Source organism: Penicillium atrosanguineum (genome assembly GCF_028827265.1).
Source record: "Penicillium atrosanguineum strain IBT 20685 chromosome Unknown utg000003l_segment0_segment0, whole genome shotgun sequence".
NCBI lineage: Eukaryota > Fungi > Ascomycota > Eurotiomycetes > Eurotiales > Aspergillaceae > Penicillium > Penicillium atrosanguineum.
In genome coordinates, this window is record NW_026623135.1 from 2673282 (window position 1) to 2691676 (window position 18395).

Below are 18395 nucleotides of genomic sequence, written 5' to 3' on the forward strand. Positions count from 1 at the left end.
TCTCTTTGTCAATAGTTGACGGAATCCCTTTACTGGAAAACGCGGTGCCATGGTTGTACGGCCAAGAACCTTCTATAGTTCGGCTTTCGATTAGCGACCTCCTCGCTTGTCTCACGATGAGACGTGATCCTTGCTTTATTTTATTTGCATTACCGAACAATTAGATTATACAGGATCGTCCTCGAAGGGGATCTGCTGTGCAAAACAAACCCCCTTGATGTTTTCTGGGACGGCCATAGAAGGTTCTCCTGATTATCGATGTATGCGGTTGAGATTGGAGGCTACATGGGCTGCAGCCAGGTTCCTGGGATGCTACAACGAGCGTTTCACGATGCATCCAGTAGCGAAGTGGAGAATAGGCGAGATTCGACTATATGCACGACAGCTTTAGGGACTACCCAGGCGATGGAGTTCTTTTCCCAGGGTAGAGAGACCCGTGTCCCTCGATAGAGGCTAAAGCAAAGAGACTAGAGCACCAGGGATTGCATTGCCTCTGTGAACAGTCACATCGGAGGATTTTTAGATGGAATAATGAACGGTTTAGGTATACGCGGGGAACTAGAGAGAATGGCAGGGACTATTGATGCAAGGGCAGTGCCCCTAATAGCCCATAGCCTCTTTCCACGACGTAATATGCCTTCCCCGTGTCGATCTTGACACCACCAGTGCGGGCAACAAATCAAAGACTGCGGATCCTCGCCCTGAACCTGCCTCTCGGGCGCGATCGCACCACACTCACTGGTCGATCTTACGGACGAGGACGAGGAAGTTTGTCCGTGCATGATGTGACAGATACCCTGCGATAGTGCTCACCACAGATCATTCTTTTCATTCTGTGCCACTTCTCCCAAAGTGGCTAAACTGGTCAGTCCAGAGCCCACCCGGGAGGTCAGTGTCGTTTCCCCGTCGCCGTGGGTCCCAACGCCATGCATCATGCACATTATCTCTGTATGACATCCTGGTCTTCCGCCGAGTCCATGATCGGCCATGATCGTTCGTTCCCCTCTCCTGGGACCGGAAAGAGGTACCTGTTCTCGGGCCTTCAGGGACTCGATCTTGGAGTACTTCCAAAAGTACTCTGACCCCCCTCGTCATTCACATATAAACAAGCACCCAGCCCCGTTCATTCTCGATCAGAATTGTCTCACTCATTGTCTTCGCCTCGTGGATTTTGATCCCCTCGCTTTCTTTGTTCATATCTATACTATCCCCTCCCCCTTTGTTCCCATTGTGTGTGGTGCATAAACATCACCATTGTGTTTATCAACAAGCCTCGACTTCGACCACGTACAGTTTTTAAGGACAATCAAGTGAATTGTCCCGTACGTAGTGTCTTGACATCGATTCATCGGCATCCCTCGCTTTTGCACATATAATTCGCGCTTTGATTCTTGACGACACACAACAATGTATGAGCAAATGGCCAACATGACTGATGACATCCAGCGACGCTGCTCGCTTCCGTGAGTACACCATAACAATATACCGAGCTAGGCCTTTACTAATGGCATTGAATTCAGCTCTCTGAAATCCTCCACCTCCGATATGGGCTCTGGCCTCGGCGACGACCGTCGTCTTCCTCCTCTTCCTCGTATGGAGCCGCTGCCCCGGGGTCCCTTCAACCCCTTCCATGCTAAAGAGGCCTTTGGTCCTACTACACCTGGGCCCCATGACACCTTCCAGTTCAAGTCTTCCTGGTCCGGTGGCGAGCAGATTGTTGCTCCTCCCTCGCCTGCTAACTCCGCTGAAAGCTCCTGGCAGGAGTCCTTCACAGCCCAGAAGGCTGTTTCCTCTGACTGGCCCAACGATCTCTCTCAGACTGAGATCATGGCCCTGATTGCCCCTCAGAACATCAACCGCAAGGCTCCTCTACAGCAGCTTTGCGGCCGTAAGCGCAAGAGCAGCACTGACGGCAGCGACCCCGATGACCAGCGCGAGAAGCACCGCATCGCAGAGGGCAACCGCCGCAAGAACCTTAGCCAGCTCCACCGTGAGCTTGACGGCCGCATCCACGACTTCTTCCTGGAGCGTGCCGGCTGGAACCCATCCAAGAGCCTGCCCCAGTCCAAGGAGCACATCGTGCAAGGCGCAGTCTACCTGATCGACTTCATGCTGGCCATTATCATGCACCTCATCCGCCAGGAGCAAGTCACTCCCCAGCTTTCAGAGAAACTGCAGCCCCAGGTCCGCTGCATGCAGCTGCAGCAGCTAGTCACTTCCCTCCAGCAACAGAACCAAACTGCCCAGTCCCAGCTCCGCGCCGCAAAGGCTGAGAACGAACTCCTGGCCGACCGCAACCGCGCCCTTGAGTTCCAGCTCAAGTCCTACGAGCAGATGTTCCGCTCCCCCAAGCCCGAAATCAACAGCCCCCGTCCTCTGATCGACGTTCCTGAACACAAACGCCAGAAGAAAGCCCTCCCCGGCATGCGAGTCTTCTGCGATGAGATCAATGCCACAATGGCTCCCCAAACACCAGTCCACCACGAATCCCTGCACAGCGCCACCTCTCAGACCTTCAGCAGCTCATACTTGACTACAACTCCGCCGATAACCGGTCCTTCATCCCCTGCTTTCCCGACATCACAGTCCTCGTTCACTTTCCCGGCTTCGCGCCGCCAGTCTCTGATCCCTTCGCCGTAATCGGAGACTCATGATGCATGCCGATATTGATTCCTGATGTGATACGACTCTTCTCTTCTGCCCCACTTCGGAGGGCCCCTTGCAGACAGCGGCGTTTTACCTTTATGCCCCCTGCATCTTGACACACCTTGACCCTGAAAATCTCCGTCTCGTCTCGTCTCGTCTCGCCTGCTTGTTACTCCCTTAGCGTCTGCATTGTAACAATATTTCTTACTTCCTTGGTGACGTGGTCGCCGTTCGGCTTGGTGTTGTGTTTTCGTTGGTTCGCTTCTCTCGTCTATTTTTCCTTCAACTCTATAAAAATGGGTGGCTATTTTCATTTCCTTTTTCTCTTTTTTCATTTTTCTTCTTTTCTTTTGTGGATTCGTCTGGAGTTACAACATGGATATATGCTAGGCTCGATCTCTTTTTTTTCTTTTGCACAATTTCTTCCCTTTGTTACATTGGCTCGGTTTTCTTTTTGTCTATAGTCACGGCCGTCAATTAATGATCTTTGACAACAAAACTGGTCAATTGTAAAGTCTCGTACTTCTATCATCTCAATTGGAACTACCCTTTCTTTTTTCTGCCAATTAGACGCTCCTTTTGAACATGGTGTTGATGATCCTTGTATGGCGTGAAGCCCTACAAAGTCCAGAGCTGAAAAGTGGAGCCCCGTGTGGAGAAGGCGTAGGCAGACGAAATCTGCACAAAATTAGCCATGGCTCTTGGCAGAACATCAAATAGCGTCCAGTTGGTAAAAATAGGTCTAAAGAGTCTACAAATCTAGTAAAATACCCAATAATTATGTATGTAGTGCTATAACAGGGGGTAGAGCACCTTTGCCCCAAGACGGAATGGACCCGGTCGAGGCCACGCTGTACTGACTGAGGATGTCTTACATTTGATCCAACGATATTTAAGCATTGACGTCTCAGGAACAACATCTAGACAATGCATTCATATTTTGTTCTATGTTATTCTATCCATGCTATTGTTTACCTTGAATCGGGAAGTTTACTGACGCCACGTCCGGTTGAAATGAGAAATTGAGGTCTTGCCGTTCGCGTGCGTCGAAGGGACACGCAATTTCAGGCTCCAAAAAAAAAAAAAAAAAAAAAAAGCACTCAGGGGCAAGACCTAAGATACGCTTGCTTTGGGGACAGCGGCATCCGAATACATATGATTACATCGAATCTAAAACACCCTTGATGCTTATGCCTTTTCAGATCGTGGATGGCTGATTAGGCGTGACACGAGTCGGTGCTATAAATAAAACCTTCAGGGTCTCCATGCTGTCAAAAGGTCGCTCGGGGATGGAGACCGGCTACACGCCGGATTGTGACGGCTCAATTAAACATCTAGTTGTCCAACATGGAGATGAACAACTCTTACATAGGTAGAAAATACATTGTAATCATCTACAATCTGAGTTGGTGTGTCCTGTCTCAGCGTTGTGGTTTTAGCCGTTCCCGCTTGGCAAATCACCCGACGATCCCGTCCTCCTCTTTTCCTCCTCCCTATCTCTCTACCTTCATTCACCCCATCTCTCCACGTCCACGACTGTGGTTTTTCGTCCTCTCAGGCCTCATTCGTTCGGTCGGTAAGGGGTTTTCGACGGGCCTGCGATCGAGACCCCGGGATCGCCGTTTTGCAAGGCTCCTGAGTTCCAACACCCACATCCATCCATCATGTTGTTGCCAAAGGGCGGAGTCACCTGGAAGTCAGCCAGAGCCCGGTTACCACCGTGGCGGGCAGTCCTGGTTCTGCTTACTAGGACGCGATTCCTCGTCACCATCGCCGTGACGGGTCTGGTTATCCTGCTGTGGCGCGGCGTCAGCAAGTCCGCGTCGGAGATGCAAAAGTATGCATATCGTGTCCTTGCCCGGTCTGCGACTCCTGCGGTGTGTACTAATCTACGTGATCTAGTTTCTACTGCTATGGCTCGAGCAAGTCGCCGATGGAGATGTCCCTTAATGAGATGGTCGAGTGGAACGCCCACTCGCAGACCCCTGTTCTCTTCAACCATCACCAACCCTACGAAGTGAATAGCACCTCTATCGCCGAGGTCAACCTGAACCCTATCAAGTCCTCCATCCAGGCCGTCTTTAACCGCGAGCGTGTTCTCATTCTCACCCCCCTCCGCGACGCCGCCCCCTACCTCGAGAAATATTTCGACCTCCTTTATAAATTGACCTACCCGCACGACCTGATCGATCTGGCTTTCCTGGTTGGCGATTGCAAGGATGACACTCTGGCCAACCTTGCGTCCGAGCTGAACCGTATCCAGAACCACGCCGATGAGAAAATTCGCTTCCGCAGCGCTACCGTTGTCCGCAAGGACTTCGGCGCCGATGTCGAGATGAACGTTGCAGAGCGACACTTGTTTGCTGCTCAGGGCCCTCGTCGCAAGGCTATTGGTCGTGCCCGCAACTACCTGCTCTACTCCGCTCTCAAGGCCGACCACTCCTGGGTCTACTGGCGCGATGTCGATATTTGGGACTGCCCTGAGCGCATTTTGGAGGATTTCATGGCCCACGACAAGGATATTCTGGTGCCCAGTAAGTGATATGTGTTTTAAATGAAGAGCTGTGGATGGCCGGGCTAATATTTTGACGCAGACATCTGGTTCCACCGTTATCGCGATGGCCGTGATATCGAGGGTCGCTGTAAGTCATATCACGTATATTCATTCAATTCGCTCGTCTGACCATTTCGATAGTCGATTATAACTCGTGGATCGAATCCGACAAGGCCATGCGCTTGAAGCAGACCCTTGACCCCGACGTCGTTTTGGCCGAGGGCTACAAAGAGTACGACACCGGCCGCACATACCTGGTTAGCATGGGAGACTGGCGCAAGAACAAGGACGAGGAGGTCGAGCTTGACGGCATTGGCGGCGTCAACATCCTCGTCAAGGCCGATGTGCACCGCTCCGGTATCAACTTCCCCTCCTATGCTTTCGAGAACCAGGCCGAGACCGAGGGTTTCGCCAAGATGGCCAAGCGCGCCGGCTACCAGGTGGTTGGCCTGCCCAACTACGTGGTCTGGCACATCGACACGGACGAGAAGCCCGGCAACCTGGGAGACCGCAAGGCGTACTAGATGACATAGCTTGCACTTCTTTCGCCGGGAAGCTGGCCGACTCGGGGTTCCTTATAATGAACCCCTACCGTCTCCCCCGCCATCGACTTCTCACCGGAGCAGCACAGTGTGCCTAGCGGTGTTTTGATATTCCCTCCACATCCCGCTGTCTGGAGTGATGGTCGACGGAAAGCCTAATGATTTCCATAATCCAATCTTCGTGCCGCGTTCTAGGGAGTGTGCGTGTATTTGTTACTTGGCGCTACGGGGAAAATTGTTGTTTGGCAAGAAGCAGGTCTATAGAGTTCGTTTGGTTCTCGAGACCTCATATACTGAATTTGTTGTCACCCTGTGGTCATAATTCCTTCTCCCTCTGGGGAAGGTGTCTTTGGCGATTGGCCGCGATCGATGCGACGCGCCTTTTTTCTTTTCTTTCTTGCAAACTCCTCTAGGGACCGAAAACCGGACCGTTACTGTCATGTCGTGATTATTTTCCTTTTCCAAGTATCCTAAACGGATCAGTCTAAATTATTTTTCTTTTTCTGGGTTCTGTGTAACCTTCCACTGGAAGATCTTTAGCATCCAGTGTACGGAGAGCTAGTACAGAACAGCACGGAACTGGAATAGATAATCCCCTCTAATTCGTGTATATAATTTCTCCAACTCTTTGAGTATGTACCGATTTCCCCGATAGCCCACCACGTCCGAACCCGGCTATACAAGCCTCGGAACAATTGCCGATCCTCTCGCTCACTACCTTCCCCAACCATTGGCCTTTAACATTACACCGCATCCCTCCTTCCAATCAACCCTATACCCAAACAAAAGGAGCCGCTTTAGACCGCAAGCCGCCTAAATGCTGACCCACGCTGTGCAACGCATCCTCCCCGCTTTCCCCAACGCTCGGCAGTCACTCCTCCGCTTCCCCTCCAGGTTCTCCCCAAGTCTAACAACCACATTTTCCTTCCTCCCACCCAGATCACCATACACACGCACCATGTCTTCCGCTCCCACCAAGAAAGAATTCCTCTGCATCCTCCCGGACAAGCCCGGCATACAGGCCAAGCGTCTCGAAGTTCGGCCGTAAGTTTACCCGCTCCCCACGCGACAAGTGTTGAGACTCGATGGAGGGACATTAACTAATTTGATGCAGTACCCACCTTGCTGGTGTTAAGCCTAATGTTGAATCGGGCTTCATCGTTGCTGGCGGTATGTTTTCCTGGTTTTTCATACTCGAATTGGCCGAGATCAGCTTCCGTAGCTGGCTGGCTATACACCACGGCCTAGTTCTACAGGACTTGCATGCTAATACGAGGTTGTAATAGGTGCCATGCTTGAGGCTCACCCGGCTGATGGCGAGTCTCCTTCCTTTAAGGGTAGCATGATGCTCGCTGTTGCTGAGAGCGAGGCTGAGGTTCGCGCCTTGTTGGAGAAGGATATCTATGTTACCAGCGGTGTGTGGGATATGGAGAAGGCTCAGATTATTCCGGTATGTCACTCCTATTTCAAAGGGGCCTTGGAAAGGAAATTTTGCTAATTGGTGTCGGCCGGATTAGTTCAAGTCTGCTGTGCGTGAGCAGCTCAAGCTGTGAGTTAGGATAGACAAATAAAATAGAACATCCTCTAGGAATCTCCTAAGCAGTCGAATCTTCTTATCTTATTTAGTAGACAAACATTCCAACCGATTAGATCCATGGTTTGAGCCAAGCGTGACTCGTGGTCGCTAACTATGAGTGACGACTGCGAGACACTAGGTAAGCGATTTTCAGGTAGATCGGAAGTCTTTACCATCGTCGCGTGCTGGAACTGCAACAGCAGTGCCATATAAGCCGAGGAAAGCGAGGAAGTAGCTCAGCTTGATTGTTGCATGTTGATGGCCTTTTTGACGTAGGTGAATAAATAAGCTAATAGAACTCTCGAGAGACTCGATTGGGCTTCAATATATTCTGGGGCTATACTACCAAATATTTAGTTAATAGAGAGGAAGCTAGGGAGTAGAACTTGGACTACTTGGTGATGATCAGGTCACAAATTAGATGTCTTCCAAGAAAATTATACCCACGTGCCAAAGAAATGAATTCAAATCAACAAGCCAACCTGTATTGAACTTTGAGGCTGGAAGCATCTTACAGCATCCTCAGGGTGATACCCCGAATGCTAGCCAGTCAGGTCGTCTTAGAAACCACGACTTTGACCTACTGTGTAGACTGCTTAAAGAAATGTTATTGACAAGGTCCTCGCTTATTAGAAAATTATTCAAATGTCATTCATGTTGGAAAAGTGTTGGCGCAAGAGTGAACTAACTTGATAGTGGCATCGATGCAAACGTGACAAACATCCTCTTTATCGCGGACATCAATGGATCTCAGCCTCCGCACTTCCGCATAGCTCCAACAACTATCATGGCTCCCGAGTCAGGCCCGCCCAAAGGGGGCATGATGTCGCTGTATGCAAACTTACTCGGCCCCTCCGCTGAATCTGCTCCTGGGACAATTTCTCGTGCACCCGTCGTCTTCAAACAAAGTTCCGAGACAGACGAACAACCCGACGATTCGGCTGCGAAGAAGCAGCAAGTCAACGCTGGTACTTTTGAATTCTTGGAAACACACAGACATGATAGACTCACCTTCTCTCCACCTAATAGCTTCTCTCCGATTCCAGCCCACCAAAAGACCACAGTTCGCGAACCAGAAACCCAAGCCCAAACCTACACTGCCCAAGGCTGCTCCACCTGGCCCAGGTCAGGCCTCCAACTCTGCTGCGCCCATGAAGAGCTCCTTAGCGGACTGGGCTGGTACAGAAGATGATGACTACGGGTTGTACCAGGGTGACAAGCGGCAGCGCGGCGGGAGAAAGAAGCGCAAGAAGAACCGCGAGCCGCAAGCAATCATGCAAGACTGGGGGGATATTTATGATCCGTCTAGACCGAACAACTACGAACAATATCGACATGGCGATGAGAAGATCTTGGAAGTTCGGGAATGGAAAGACCGGCTATATGCGCATCGGATGAAACGTTCGCTGAGCAGGGACTCGGACAGCGACGACTACGATCGACCAGTCAACCGTACGCTTATATTCCTCACAATGGAAGGGGTTACGCTAATTTGAACTAGGGCAATTCGCTCCTCCGAGCAGCTTTGCGCCTCCTCCGAATATCAACAATACCACGCCTCCACCTCCACCCTCTATTCCTGACGATCCATCCGGAGAAGATGCCTTTACCCGTCGCGCACGCATGAGCCAACAACAGAACGACTACTCCCAGACCCAACCCCCACCACCCACAGAAGAACCTCCCGCTCCACCTCCATCCCGCCCTCTAGATACCTTCCAACCCACATCCGCAACCATTTCCCGCGCACCCGTGCGATACACACTCCCGCCACCCCCAGAAGATATCCCTGCCTCTGAAGCAGATCTAGAAAAAGTCTTCGCTCAAGAGCAACCAACCGAGAATGAACCCGAGAACGAACTGGGCGAAGACGCAGCCCGTTCTTTGCGCCCAGGCCAGAAGGGCTTCGCAGAGCGCCTTCTCTCAAAATACGGCTGGACCAAGGGCTCCGGACTCGGTGCTACCGGCTCTGGCATCGTAAAGCCGCTGCAAGTCAAGGCCGAGAAGCGGAAGAAGAGACCGGACTCTGAAGGCGGAGGATTCGTGACGCCCGCTGGACGGGGCACGATCATCGGCGGGAAGAAGAAAGGCGGTGATGATAAAGGGAAGTTTGGGCCTATGAGTGAGGTAATTATTCTCAAGGGGATGTTAGATGGGATGGATCTCGAGAGTGAATTGCATGCTGCTGAGGGCGGTGGCTTGATGCAGGAGATTGGGGAGGAGTGTAATGAAAAGGTACGTGCTTTTTTTACCCAGAGGATCGTTGGTACTAATTGTGCTATAGTATGGGAGCGTGGAGCGAGTTTACATTGCACGCGACGTGGGAAATCCCATTCCAGTCTTTGTCAAGTTTACTAGCCCATTATCGGCTTTAAGGGTATGTTCCAGTCTTTATATTCTCAGCATTGTACTAATACGATACAGGCTGTGAATGCCTTGGAAGGGCGGGTCTTCAATGGTAATGCCATACAGGCTCGGTTCTTTGAACTTGAGAAGTTTGAAGATGGAGTCTACGTGGATTGATGCTATTTCGATTAAACTTGGCACGATAATGATATCCCTGGTTGCAGTGTTCTTTCCATCGGGAAGTGATCTAGAAGCGCGTAATGGACAAACCGAAATTCATCAGCCGTTTATCATTCTCTTAGACCAAGCCAGTTCATGTATACTCTACGAACAAACATTCAACCCTCAGAGCGTAATCCGATCAAACAGCCGCATCCCGATTGCACCCAATGGCCGGGTGCTTTCCCATGTTGTCTTCTGAAGCATACGAATTGGAATTGGAATATCCGAGCGCTGAGTACTGGGCTGGGTCTTAGGTCTGATCATCCTCATAGGAACCGGAATGTAAGAGTGTCGGTTCCTGAGCATAGGCTGAGGTGAGTCATCATAGGAGGACATTGAGCCTGGAGATAGGGGAACTGGCGATACGGGGTTGTTCAACCATTGCCAGACCATCTCGTTAGTATAAGTGATACGTAAACCGTAAGGCTCATCTGTATTGGGTTCATATTCATTGTTCCAAGTATCATATCTAATGCTGGTTTCCTGGCTCTGAATGTTTGTATCCGTCGTAGTAGCTTCGTTGGCCTGTGTCTCGACTAGAGGTGCATGCTCCTCTTTTGATTGCAGTTCCAGCCCAGGTCTGGCAGTGCGTTCACGATTCTTCTCAATGATGCATTCTTCGCATAGTCCAATGACGGGGATGTCGATATTATTTGCATATGGTAGACAGTCTGTACCTGTGTAGATGGCATCGTCGCAATAGATTAGTGTTGACATTGCATTGTCGACGTGCCCACAGAGGGTATGATACCAGGTGACGCTATGACACATTGTGGTGAGTTGTTCCGGCTTCTAATCTTCTCCTGGTTAAATGTGCTTGGTGTGAGATTTTGATTCAAGTATTCAAAAGTCTGTGATTGCATTGAATTGCGGAAGTAATTTAATACGTATTTTTCAGATGTCTCTGTTAGAGGACCTTATGAAGATTATAGGGCTGGTAGTTAACTTAATACAGGGGAGAGGAAAGTGAATAGATCCATGAAAGCTATGTGTACCCTTGGAGATAGGAGACTATATGCTCTGTGCCTCGAATCTTTGTGATTTCTTTCTTTTGATTCATGCTCTAGTGATGCAATGGCAATATCGGAGGCTCTCTGTTTCAATCAAAGACAATTGTACCAGGCTTGTCAACTAGCATCCCCGTGGAGAGCTGATCATGCCTTACTGAAAGGCAAGTACAGCTGTGAACCCAATTGGAGCATACAAACAGCTTACTAAGCCAACTGGCGGGGCGAAACGATTCCATGCAGTTGAGGGTGTTGGCCAGCTCTTCATCTTTCTCTCGAGCATTTCCCTCCTCTCTCACCTCTTTGCGAACTTCACATTCTCATCGTCCCGACCCCGGCGACTTTGACACAAAACTTCATCATTTCTTGATCTGGACCCACTATCATCAATCACCAACCTTTAAGATGTCGCTGTGCCTCAATCGCCTCCAAGAGGAACGGTATGTGATACCCCAAGTGCTATAGAACTGAGCGGCGAATATATTCCCAAAAATGTGCTGACCACCGTGGATCTCACAGTAAGCAGTGGCGTCGCGACCATCCCTTTGGCTTTGTCGCAAAGCCCCAGAAGACTCCACAGGGCACTCTGGACCTGAAGCGCTGGGAGTGTGCTATCCCCGGAAAGAAGGATACTCTGTGGGAAGGAGGCATCTTCAAGATGGACGTGATTTTCCCCGATGGTGAGTAGCATTGCGCATTCCACGCGGCGATCCTGGTACTGATGCATGCAATCTTTTGCGCTTCCAGAATACCCGACCAAGCCCCCGAAATGTACGTATTAACATCGATCCCCACTGACTGTTGATATACGCGACTGCGAATATTATATTTCCCGCCATAACCATCATGTCCATGGATTGCGCTGACCCAACGTGTCTCTGCAGGCAAATTCACTCCTCCACTGTTCCACCCCAACGTTTATCCCTCCGGCACCGTCTGCCTCTCTATTCTCAACGAGGAGGAAGCATGGCGCCCGGCAATCACCATCAAGCAGCTCTTGCTCGGCATCCAAGACTTACTGAATGACCCGAACCCCGATTCGCCGGCGCAGGCCGAGGCCTACAACCTCTTCAAGAAGGATCGTCCGGCATATGAGCGTCGCGTCAAGCAGGTCGTTAAGGACAACCCGCCCATGTAGGCGATGGTTTCCAATAGCATTACCCAGGATCTTAATTTGTGTTTTTTTTAATGGGAATCCGGTGCGAGGAAGACCTGACTTGGCATTTCCTCGGCGAGGGGAGCATCATTGCTTTACTTAGCAACCAGCGCGGCGTTTCTTAACAAAATGGATTGGCGTTTTACCATGCAGCCTCTCTGCATAATTGATCTATCATCATACCTTAGTAAAAGTTGAACATCTTCTTAAGTAGAGTAAATCACGATGTTGCCAAGGGATGGTACGTTATCTTATCGGTGACTCAAAAGAGTCCGACATCGCCCCTCGCCCCCGCCGGGGGGAACGAAAAAAATCGCCTTTTGCCGGATTCTCTCCATAGAAACCCGAGCTTAGTCAATTCCTCTTCCTTTAACAACTCCCCCGCCAATTGACTCTATCACTCATCACTGAGTGTTAAACCGCCCGTCATGTGTGGAATCTTCGCGTGTCACCAGTGCGTTGCATACTCTGCCCTAATCATTCGCCCCCCGCCATTCTCCCCCACGATGCACGGAACTCGGTGTCAGTACTAACTGTGGATTCCCCATAGTCACCCCGATGTGCAAAAGTTCAAGCCCACGGCTTTGCGCATGGCCAAGGCGTGAGTATCTCCTATTCTATCATACCTGCGCAACTGTATAGTCCAATTTTGCGAATTGTCGCTAACTTACCCCTCGATAGTGTGCGTCACCGCGGTCCCGATTGGAGTGAGTCACAGACTGGAAGCGCGACATACATTGGGAGCTTGAAGGGTTAACATAACATTCCTAAACAGGCGGTAACTTCATTGGCGACCAGACTAGTGAGTCTCTTCATGCTGGAAACGTCGTGTCACGTCTAACCATGGTGTCCCGCAGTCCTCGCGCACGAGCGTCTGAGCATCGTCGGTGTCGGTATGTTCTACCCCGAAGACCAATTGAGCCATCAATATCATATTCTAACATCTTATCTTTTCTAGACTCCGGCGCCCAGCCCCTTGTCAACGATGACGAGACCCTCGCCCTTGCTGTCAACGGCGAGATCTACAACCACCGCATTCTCCGCAAGAACCTGCACACCAAGTACAACTTCAAGACACACTCCGATTGCGAGGTTATCATTCCTTTGGTACGTACATCAATCGTTCAAGCAGCTCTCTTACAAAAGCAATTGCTTACATTATTTCAGTATATGGAGCACGGCCTTGATGCCCCCAAGTACCTCGATGGCATGTTCTCCTGGGTTCTCTGGGACAAGAAGCAGGACCGTGTAATTGCTGCCCGTGATCCCATTGGTATCACCTCTTTCTACCTCGGCCGCTCCTCTACCACCCCCGGCGCTGTCTACTTCGCCTCCGAGCTCAAGTGCCTGCACCCCGTCTGCGATAACATCATTGCCTTCCCTCCCGGTCACGTCTATGACTCCACCACCGACAAGCTCACCCGCTACTTCGAGCCTAAGTGGTGGGACCCCACCAACGTCCCCTCCACCCCGGTCGACCTCAAGGTTCTCCGCACTACCCTGGAGAAGTCTGTTCGCAAGCGTCTGATGGCTGAGGTTCCCTACGGTGTCCTCCTGTCTGGTGGCCTTGACTCCAGTCTGGTGGCTGCCATCGCCCAGCGCGAGACTCTGCGCATGCAGGAGGCTGCTAAGAAGACCAACGCCTCTTCCGAGGACCTCGTCGGTATTGACGACAACAGTGAGCTGTCTTCCCTCCCCTTCTTCCAGCAGCTGCACTCCTTCTCCATTGGTCTTCCCGGCGCTCCCGATACCGCCGCCGCCATGGAGGTCGCCAAGTTCCTAGGCACCAAGCACCACGCTTTCACCTTCACCGTCGAGGACGGCCTGAACGCTCTCTCTGACGTTGTCTACCACCTCGAGACCTACGATGTCACCACCATCCGTGCCTCTACCCCTATGTACCTGCTCTCCCGCAAGATCAAGGCTATGGGTGTCAAGATGGTCCTGTCTGGCGAGGGCAGTGACGAGATCTTCGGTGGTTACCTGTACTTCCACGCTGCTCCCAACCGTGAGGAGTTCCACAAGGAGACCGTCCGTCGTGTCAAGAACCTGCACCTGGCTGACTGCCTGCGTGCCAACAAGTCTACCTCTGCCTGGGGTCTTGAGGCTCGTGTTCCCTTCCTGGACAAGGAGTTCCTCGAGACCTCCATGGCTATCGACCCTAAGGATAAGATGATCGACTCCGAGCACATTGAGAAGTACATCCTGCGCAAGGCCTTCGATACCTCTGACGAGCCTGACGCCGCTCCCTACCTCCCCGAGAAGATCCTCTGGCGCCAGAAGGAGCAGTTCTCCGACGGTGTCGGTTACAGCTGGATCGATGGCCTGAAGGATGCTGCCGAGGCCCACGTTACCGACGAGATGATGAAGAACCCCAAGCCCGAGTGGGGCACCGATGTCCCCGATACCAAGGAGGCGTACGTCTTTCCTTTCGTCCGCTTATTCAAATTGCTTGATACTGACTTTTATCTAGTTACTGGTACCGCACTATGTTCGACGAGCACTTCCCCCCTTACTGTGCGGGTACTGTCGAGCGCTGGACCCCTACCTGGTCCAAGCAGACCGATCCCAGTGGAAGGTGAGTTTCATTTAGCGTTTCAAGGATTTCGACACGGGATGACACTAACCCTGAATGTAGATCGATTGCCTACCACAACAAAAAGTACCAGCACGTCGAGTAAAAAGTCATTTTCGAAGCTATAAACAGGAAATTGAACTAGGTCTAGCGATAGATAGAAGAGTGTATATACCCTCACTCACTCCCTTGCCTTCCAATATCAGATTGAACTATACACATATCACGAGGCATAACTACCACGGGATCTCAAAATAAGAGCCGACTCCTGACCGCCTTCATTACTGCCGGCAATCGGCGGGCTTTCCCGGCAACCGACGGAGAACCAATGAAAGTACGCCCAGCGGCCCGTGGACTGGAGCCCCCTTCCAACTATTCCCACCCTCCCCCAACATCATCGAACTTCTCTCCCTTCTTCTTCATTCACCCTCATCCACAACTCATCCATCATGTCTGCCCCCGCTGCCTTCTCCGACATCGCCAAGGCGACCAACGATGTACGAAACCGCTGATCTACTTTTCCCGACGAATTGATAGCTAATACCCCTCGGCCCCATAGCTCCTGAACAAGGACTTCTACCACGCCGCGGCTGGTTTGTTTGCCCCAAGCTCCCACGTGAGAAACTCATCCCGCTAACCGTATCCTCTAGCCAACCTTGAGGTTAAGTCCAAGGCCCCCAACGGTGTTACCTTCACCGTTAAGGGCAAGTCCGCTCACGAGGGACCCATTGCTGGCCAGGTGAGTTTTTTCCCGCGCGAGTTCTATCGCGAAAAAAGAAAATCAGTCACTAATTTAAATCCGTCCACAGCTTGAGGCCAAGTACGTCGATGCTCCTACCGGTAAGGGTCCCCTCCGGCGCAAACCACCCGATCCCGGCGCTGTCAAAACCCAACCCATGACGTTCTTTTACTCATGTGGTGGGTTCGCATCGCGCCGGGTGACTTTTTTTGCTTTTTCCAATTCTTCCACGCACGCAATTAAGCTAATAATTCGTTCCCGGCCAGGCCTTACCCTGACCCAGGCTTGGACCACCGCCAACGCTCTTGACACCAAGCTCGAGCTTGACAACAACATTGCCAAGGGCCTCAAGGCTGAGATCCTCACTCAGTACCAGCCCGCTAAGCAGTCCAAGGGCGCCAAGCTTAACCTCTACTTCAAGCAGCCCAACCTGCACGCTCGCGCCTTCTTCGACCTCCTGAACGGCCCCACCGCCAACCTTGACGCCGTTCTCGGCCACGAGGGCTTCCTCGTCGGTGCTGAGGGTGGTTACGATGTCACCAAGGCTGCCATCACCAAGTACTCCGCTGCCGTCGGCTACAGCGTTCCCCAGTACTCCGCTGCCATCACTGCCAGCAACAACCTGTCTCTGTTCTCCGCTAGCTACTACCACCGCGTGAACGCTCAGGTTGAGGCCGGTGCCAAGGCTTCCTGGGACTCCACTTCCGGCAACGCTGTCGGTCTCGAGGTCGCCTCCAAGTACCGCCTGGACCCCTCTTCCTTCGCCAAGGTGCGTTCCTCCACTTGATCAATCTTATGATAACCGCTGACAATCTCTACAGGCCAAGATCAACGACCGTGGTATCGCCGCTCTGGCCTACAACGTCCTGCTCCGCCCCGGTGTCACTCTCGGCCTCGGTGCCTCCTTCGATACCCAGAACCTGAACCAGGCTGCCCACAAGGTTGGCGCCAGCTTCACTTTCGAGGCTTAAGCGTCTTCCAGACAGCCTGTGGAAATGAATAATCCTTCGTCGCTACATCGATCCTGTTTGGGCAAGATGGTACACAACGAAGGCTTATCTATTTTTGATTTCCCATAATCTTGTGTGTATCGTAGGTCCCTTGCTAGAGCATACGTCTTGTATATCAAATCTCAAGCTTTCCTTTGTGTGATAAAATGTGTTGCATATATACAGTAGTTATACGTCAGATATGATCTTCCGATATGTCTGGATTTTGTAGCTTCCGAGTAGCTTCCAGGGGAACCCAACATAGCTATACTCAACTCGACATAGTCTGAGACTGACCATGAGCTGCATTGCCATTCTCCCTCGCCTGAGCCTCCTTCTTCCTCGTCCTCTCCGCCGCAACAGCAGCGATTTTGACCCTAGCCTTAGCCTGATCCTGGGCCGTCGCAGCCGGCCCCGTAGGCATAACCCCGTGCACAAAGCCCCCGAGTAATCCGGTAACAACCAAAATCCCACTAACAACAACCAACCTAAGAATCCTGATCTCCCCCTTCGAACTCGTATCTCGCGCCCCATCCTCCTTCAAACTCGCCTGTCTAGCCCTAGCATACCGTTCCCTCCTCCTCATATCCTCGGCCTTCTGTGTTCTAAAATGTCCCCTCGCATTGAAATGTCCCAATGGATTTCGGTCAATAAATCCCTCGTAATCTTCCGGATCTCTCCTTTTCGAACTCCCTCCTCCACTAGACGCGGCATTCGCAAAGTCCGCCCCGGCAGTCCATGATCCTGTTTCCGTCCGGCCTGTACTGCCGTATCCGCCTTGTTCGTAGAAACTGGGCGGTGGGCCGTGAAATGTGCCACGGCGTTTGGATAGGCCGGAAGGTGGTCGTGAGCCGGCGTAGCCTTTGTGTAGGTTTGCGTTGTAGCTGCTGTGGCTTCCTGCTGGGGGCGTGCGGTGTTGGAGGTGGAAGCCGTGGTCGCGGTCGTAGGTTGCGCGTTTGTTGGCGTTGCCGAGGGTGTTGTAGGCTGCTGAGATGCGGGCGAAGCGTTGGGAGGCGTTTGGGTCGCTGCGGTTGCGGTCCGGGTGGTGGCGGAGGGAGAGGGCGTAGAATTGTCTGGAGTGTGTTAGATTATATGTTCAGGCATTGTGTAACGTAGGGAGGAGGATTAGAGCGGGGTAAGAGAGGGTTGGCGTGGCTTACTTCTTTATCTCTGCTGCTGTGGCGGTTGGAGGGAGGTCGAGGACTTCGTAGTAGTTTTGGTCCCGTCGTCGGGCTGATGACGAGGAGAATGATGCTATGGAGGGCTGGGATCTGGGACTGAACTGCGCTCTGTGCTGTCGCTGTGGCTGTGGTCGCCTGTGGGTTGTGCCATGCTGACTGGAGAAGGAGCGGAAGAAGCACGTGGGCAGCGAGGGCGAGGCGACCCCGGGCGCCGGAGCGTGGAGAAATAAGGATATTGTGCGTGATGATGGCATTGCCCGGTTATATTTGGTCGGAGCTGGTTACATTGAAGGAAGGGGGGATCGCAGCTGTAGGAGTTGGGAGGTGGTAGAGTGTGAAGTGCGAGGTGCGGCAGATCGGAGGGTGTCGTCATCGGGGGCTTATGGACAGATAGGCACCACTTGTGCTCTACGGTGAAGGATTAGAGAACAAAGTATCTAGATACTGCTGTAGATCATATTTGATAGTGGATAGTCTCCTAATTTGTTATATTCAGGAGATCTGGAGGTTTTCGACTGCTCACGAGGGCAGGCTGATCATCAGATTAGATAACGGCACTAGGCCTCCTCTTTTGATCCGAAGCGGTTTAGGGCTCGTACCCCCCCCCCCCCTCTTTTAAGCTACAGGGATCGGTATTTAGTAGTTATATTGATTCTTGGTAGTATTCCATCCTATTCTGCACCGGTTTATTCCATTTCTTCCTTCATAACCCGGTGCCTTTACACGGGATAGACCGAACTGGATGTCCAACTTATCGTGCGAATTAGGAGGGGCATTGCTCAGAACGGTATCCACATTCATGGAGCTCATAGAAATAAGACAAGGCGGATCTTCTCTCTCCGGACCACCATTCCGATCCACT

General features: G+C 51.7%; 9 protein-coding genes across 9 annotated transcripts; 7 read left to right on the forward strand and 2 right to left on the reverse strand.

Annotated features, from left to right (window-relative positions):
- Positions 1-1407: 1407 nt before the first annotated feature.
- Positions 1408-2640, forward strand: N7443_004434 (putative HLH DNA binding domain protein; the record flags this gene model as incomplete). The annotated part of the gene is made up of 2 exons (XM_056884490.1): positions 1408-1463; positions 1521-2640. 2 exons carry the CDS (start codon positions 1408-1410, stop codon positions 2638-2640), a joined length of 1176 nt encoding a protein of 391 aa, XP_056742768.1.
- Positions 2641-4310: 1670 nt separating this feature from the next.
- N7443_004435 (ANP1/MMN9/VAN1 family protein) lies at positions 4311-5724 on the forward strand (the record flags this gene model as incomplete). Its single annotated transcript, XM_056884491.1, has 4 exons — positions 4311-4483; positions 4549-5180; positions 5241-5288; positions 5342-5724. The coding sequence occupies 4 exons, from the start codon at positions 4311-4313 to the stop codon at positions 5722-5724; spliced, it is 1236 nt and encodes a 411-aa protein (XP_056742769.1).
- A 976-nt stretch (positions 5725-6700) lies between these two features.
- On the forward strand, positions 6701-7295 carry N7443_004436 (uncharacterized protein; the record flags this gene model as incomplete). The annotated part of the gene is made up of 4 exons (XM_056884492.1): positions 6701-6786; positions 6857-6912; positions 7029-7192; positions 7260-7295. 4 exons carry the CDS (start codon positions 6701-6703, stop codon positions 7293-7295), a joined length of 342 nt encoding a protein of 113 aa, XP_056742770.1.
- An 810-nt stretch (positions 7296-8105) lies between these two features.
- Positions 8106-9841, forward strand: N7443_004437 (uncharacterized protein; the record flags this gene model as incomplete). The annotated part of the gene is made up of 5 exons (XM_056884493.1): positions 8106-8286; positions 8348-8770; positions 8820-9553; positions 9603-9695; positions 9743-9841. The coding sequence occupies 5 exons, from the start codon at positions 8106-8108 to the stop codon at positions 9839-9841; spliced, it is 1530 nt and encodes a 509-aa protein (XP_056742771.1).
- Positions 9842-10009: 168 nt separating this feature from the next.
- On the reverse strand, positions 10010-10657 carry N7443_004438 (uncharacterized protein; the record flags this gene model as incomplete). The annotated part of the gene is made up of 1 exon (XM_056884494.1): positions 10010-10657. The coding sequence occupies one exon, from the start codon at positions 10655-10657 to the stop codon at positions 10010-10012; it is 648 nt and encodes a 215-aa protein (XP_056742772.1).
- Positions 10658-11298: 641 nt separating this feature from the next.
- N7443_004439 (E2 SUMO-conjugating protein UBC9) lies at positions 11299-12031 on the forward strand (the record flags this gene model as incomplete). The annotated part of the gene is made up of 3 exons (XM_056884495.1): positions 11299-11333; positions 11413-11573; positions 11778-12031. The coding sequence occupies 3 exons, from the start codon at positions 11299-11301 to the stop codon at positions 12029-12031; spliced, it is 450 nt and encodes a 149-aa protein (XP_056742773.1).
- A 446-nt stretch (positions 12032-12477) lies between these two features.
- Positions 12478-14730, forward strand: N7443_004440 (asparagine synthetase B; the record flags this gene model as incomplete). The annotated part of the gene is made up of 9 exons (XM_056884496.1): positions 12478-12503; positions 12600-12650; positions 12731-12756; positions 12825-12851; positions 12907-12942; positions 13008-13156; positions 13217-14466; positions 14523-14627; positions 14688-14730. The coding sequence occupies 9 exons, from the start codon at positions 12478-12480 to the stop codon at positions 14728-14730; spliced, it is 1713 nt and encodes a 570-aa protein (XP_056742774.1).
- Positions 14731-15073: 343 nt separating this feature from the next.
- On the forward strand, positions 15074-16334 carry N7443_004441 (porin; the record flags this gene model as incomplete). The annotated part of the gene is made up of 6 exons (XM_056884497.1): positions 15074-15121; positions 15184-15217; positions 15275-15363; positions 15434-15542; positions 15630-16132; positions 16185-16334. The coding sequence occupies 6 exons, from the start codon at positions 15074-15076 to the stop codon at positions 16332-16334; spliced, it is 933 nt and encodes a 310-aa protein (XP_056742775.1).
- Positions 16335-16623: 289 nt separating this feature from the next.
- On the reverse strand, positions 16624-17787 carry N7443_004442 (uncharacterized protein; the record flags this gene model as incomplete). The annotated part of the gene is made up of 2 exons (XM_056884498.1): positions 16624-17425; positions 17513-17787. 2 exons carry the CDS (start codon positions 17785-17787, stop codon positions 16624-16626), a joined length of 1077 nt encoding a protein of 358 aa, XP_056742776.1.
- Between the last annotated feature and the right edge of the window lie 608 nt (positions 17788-18395).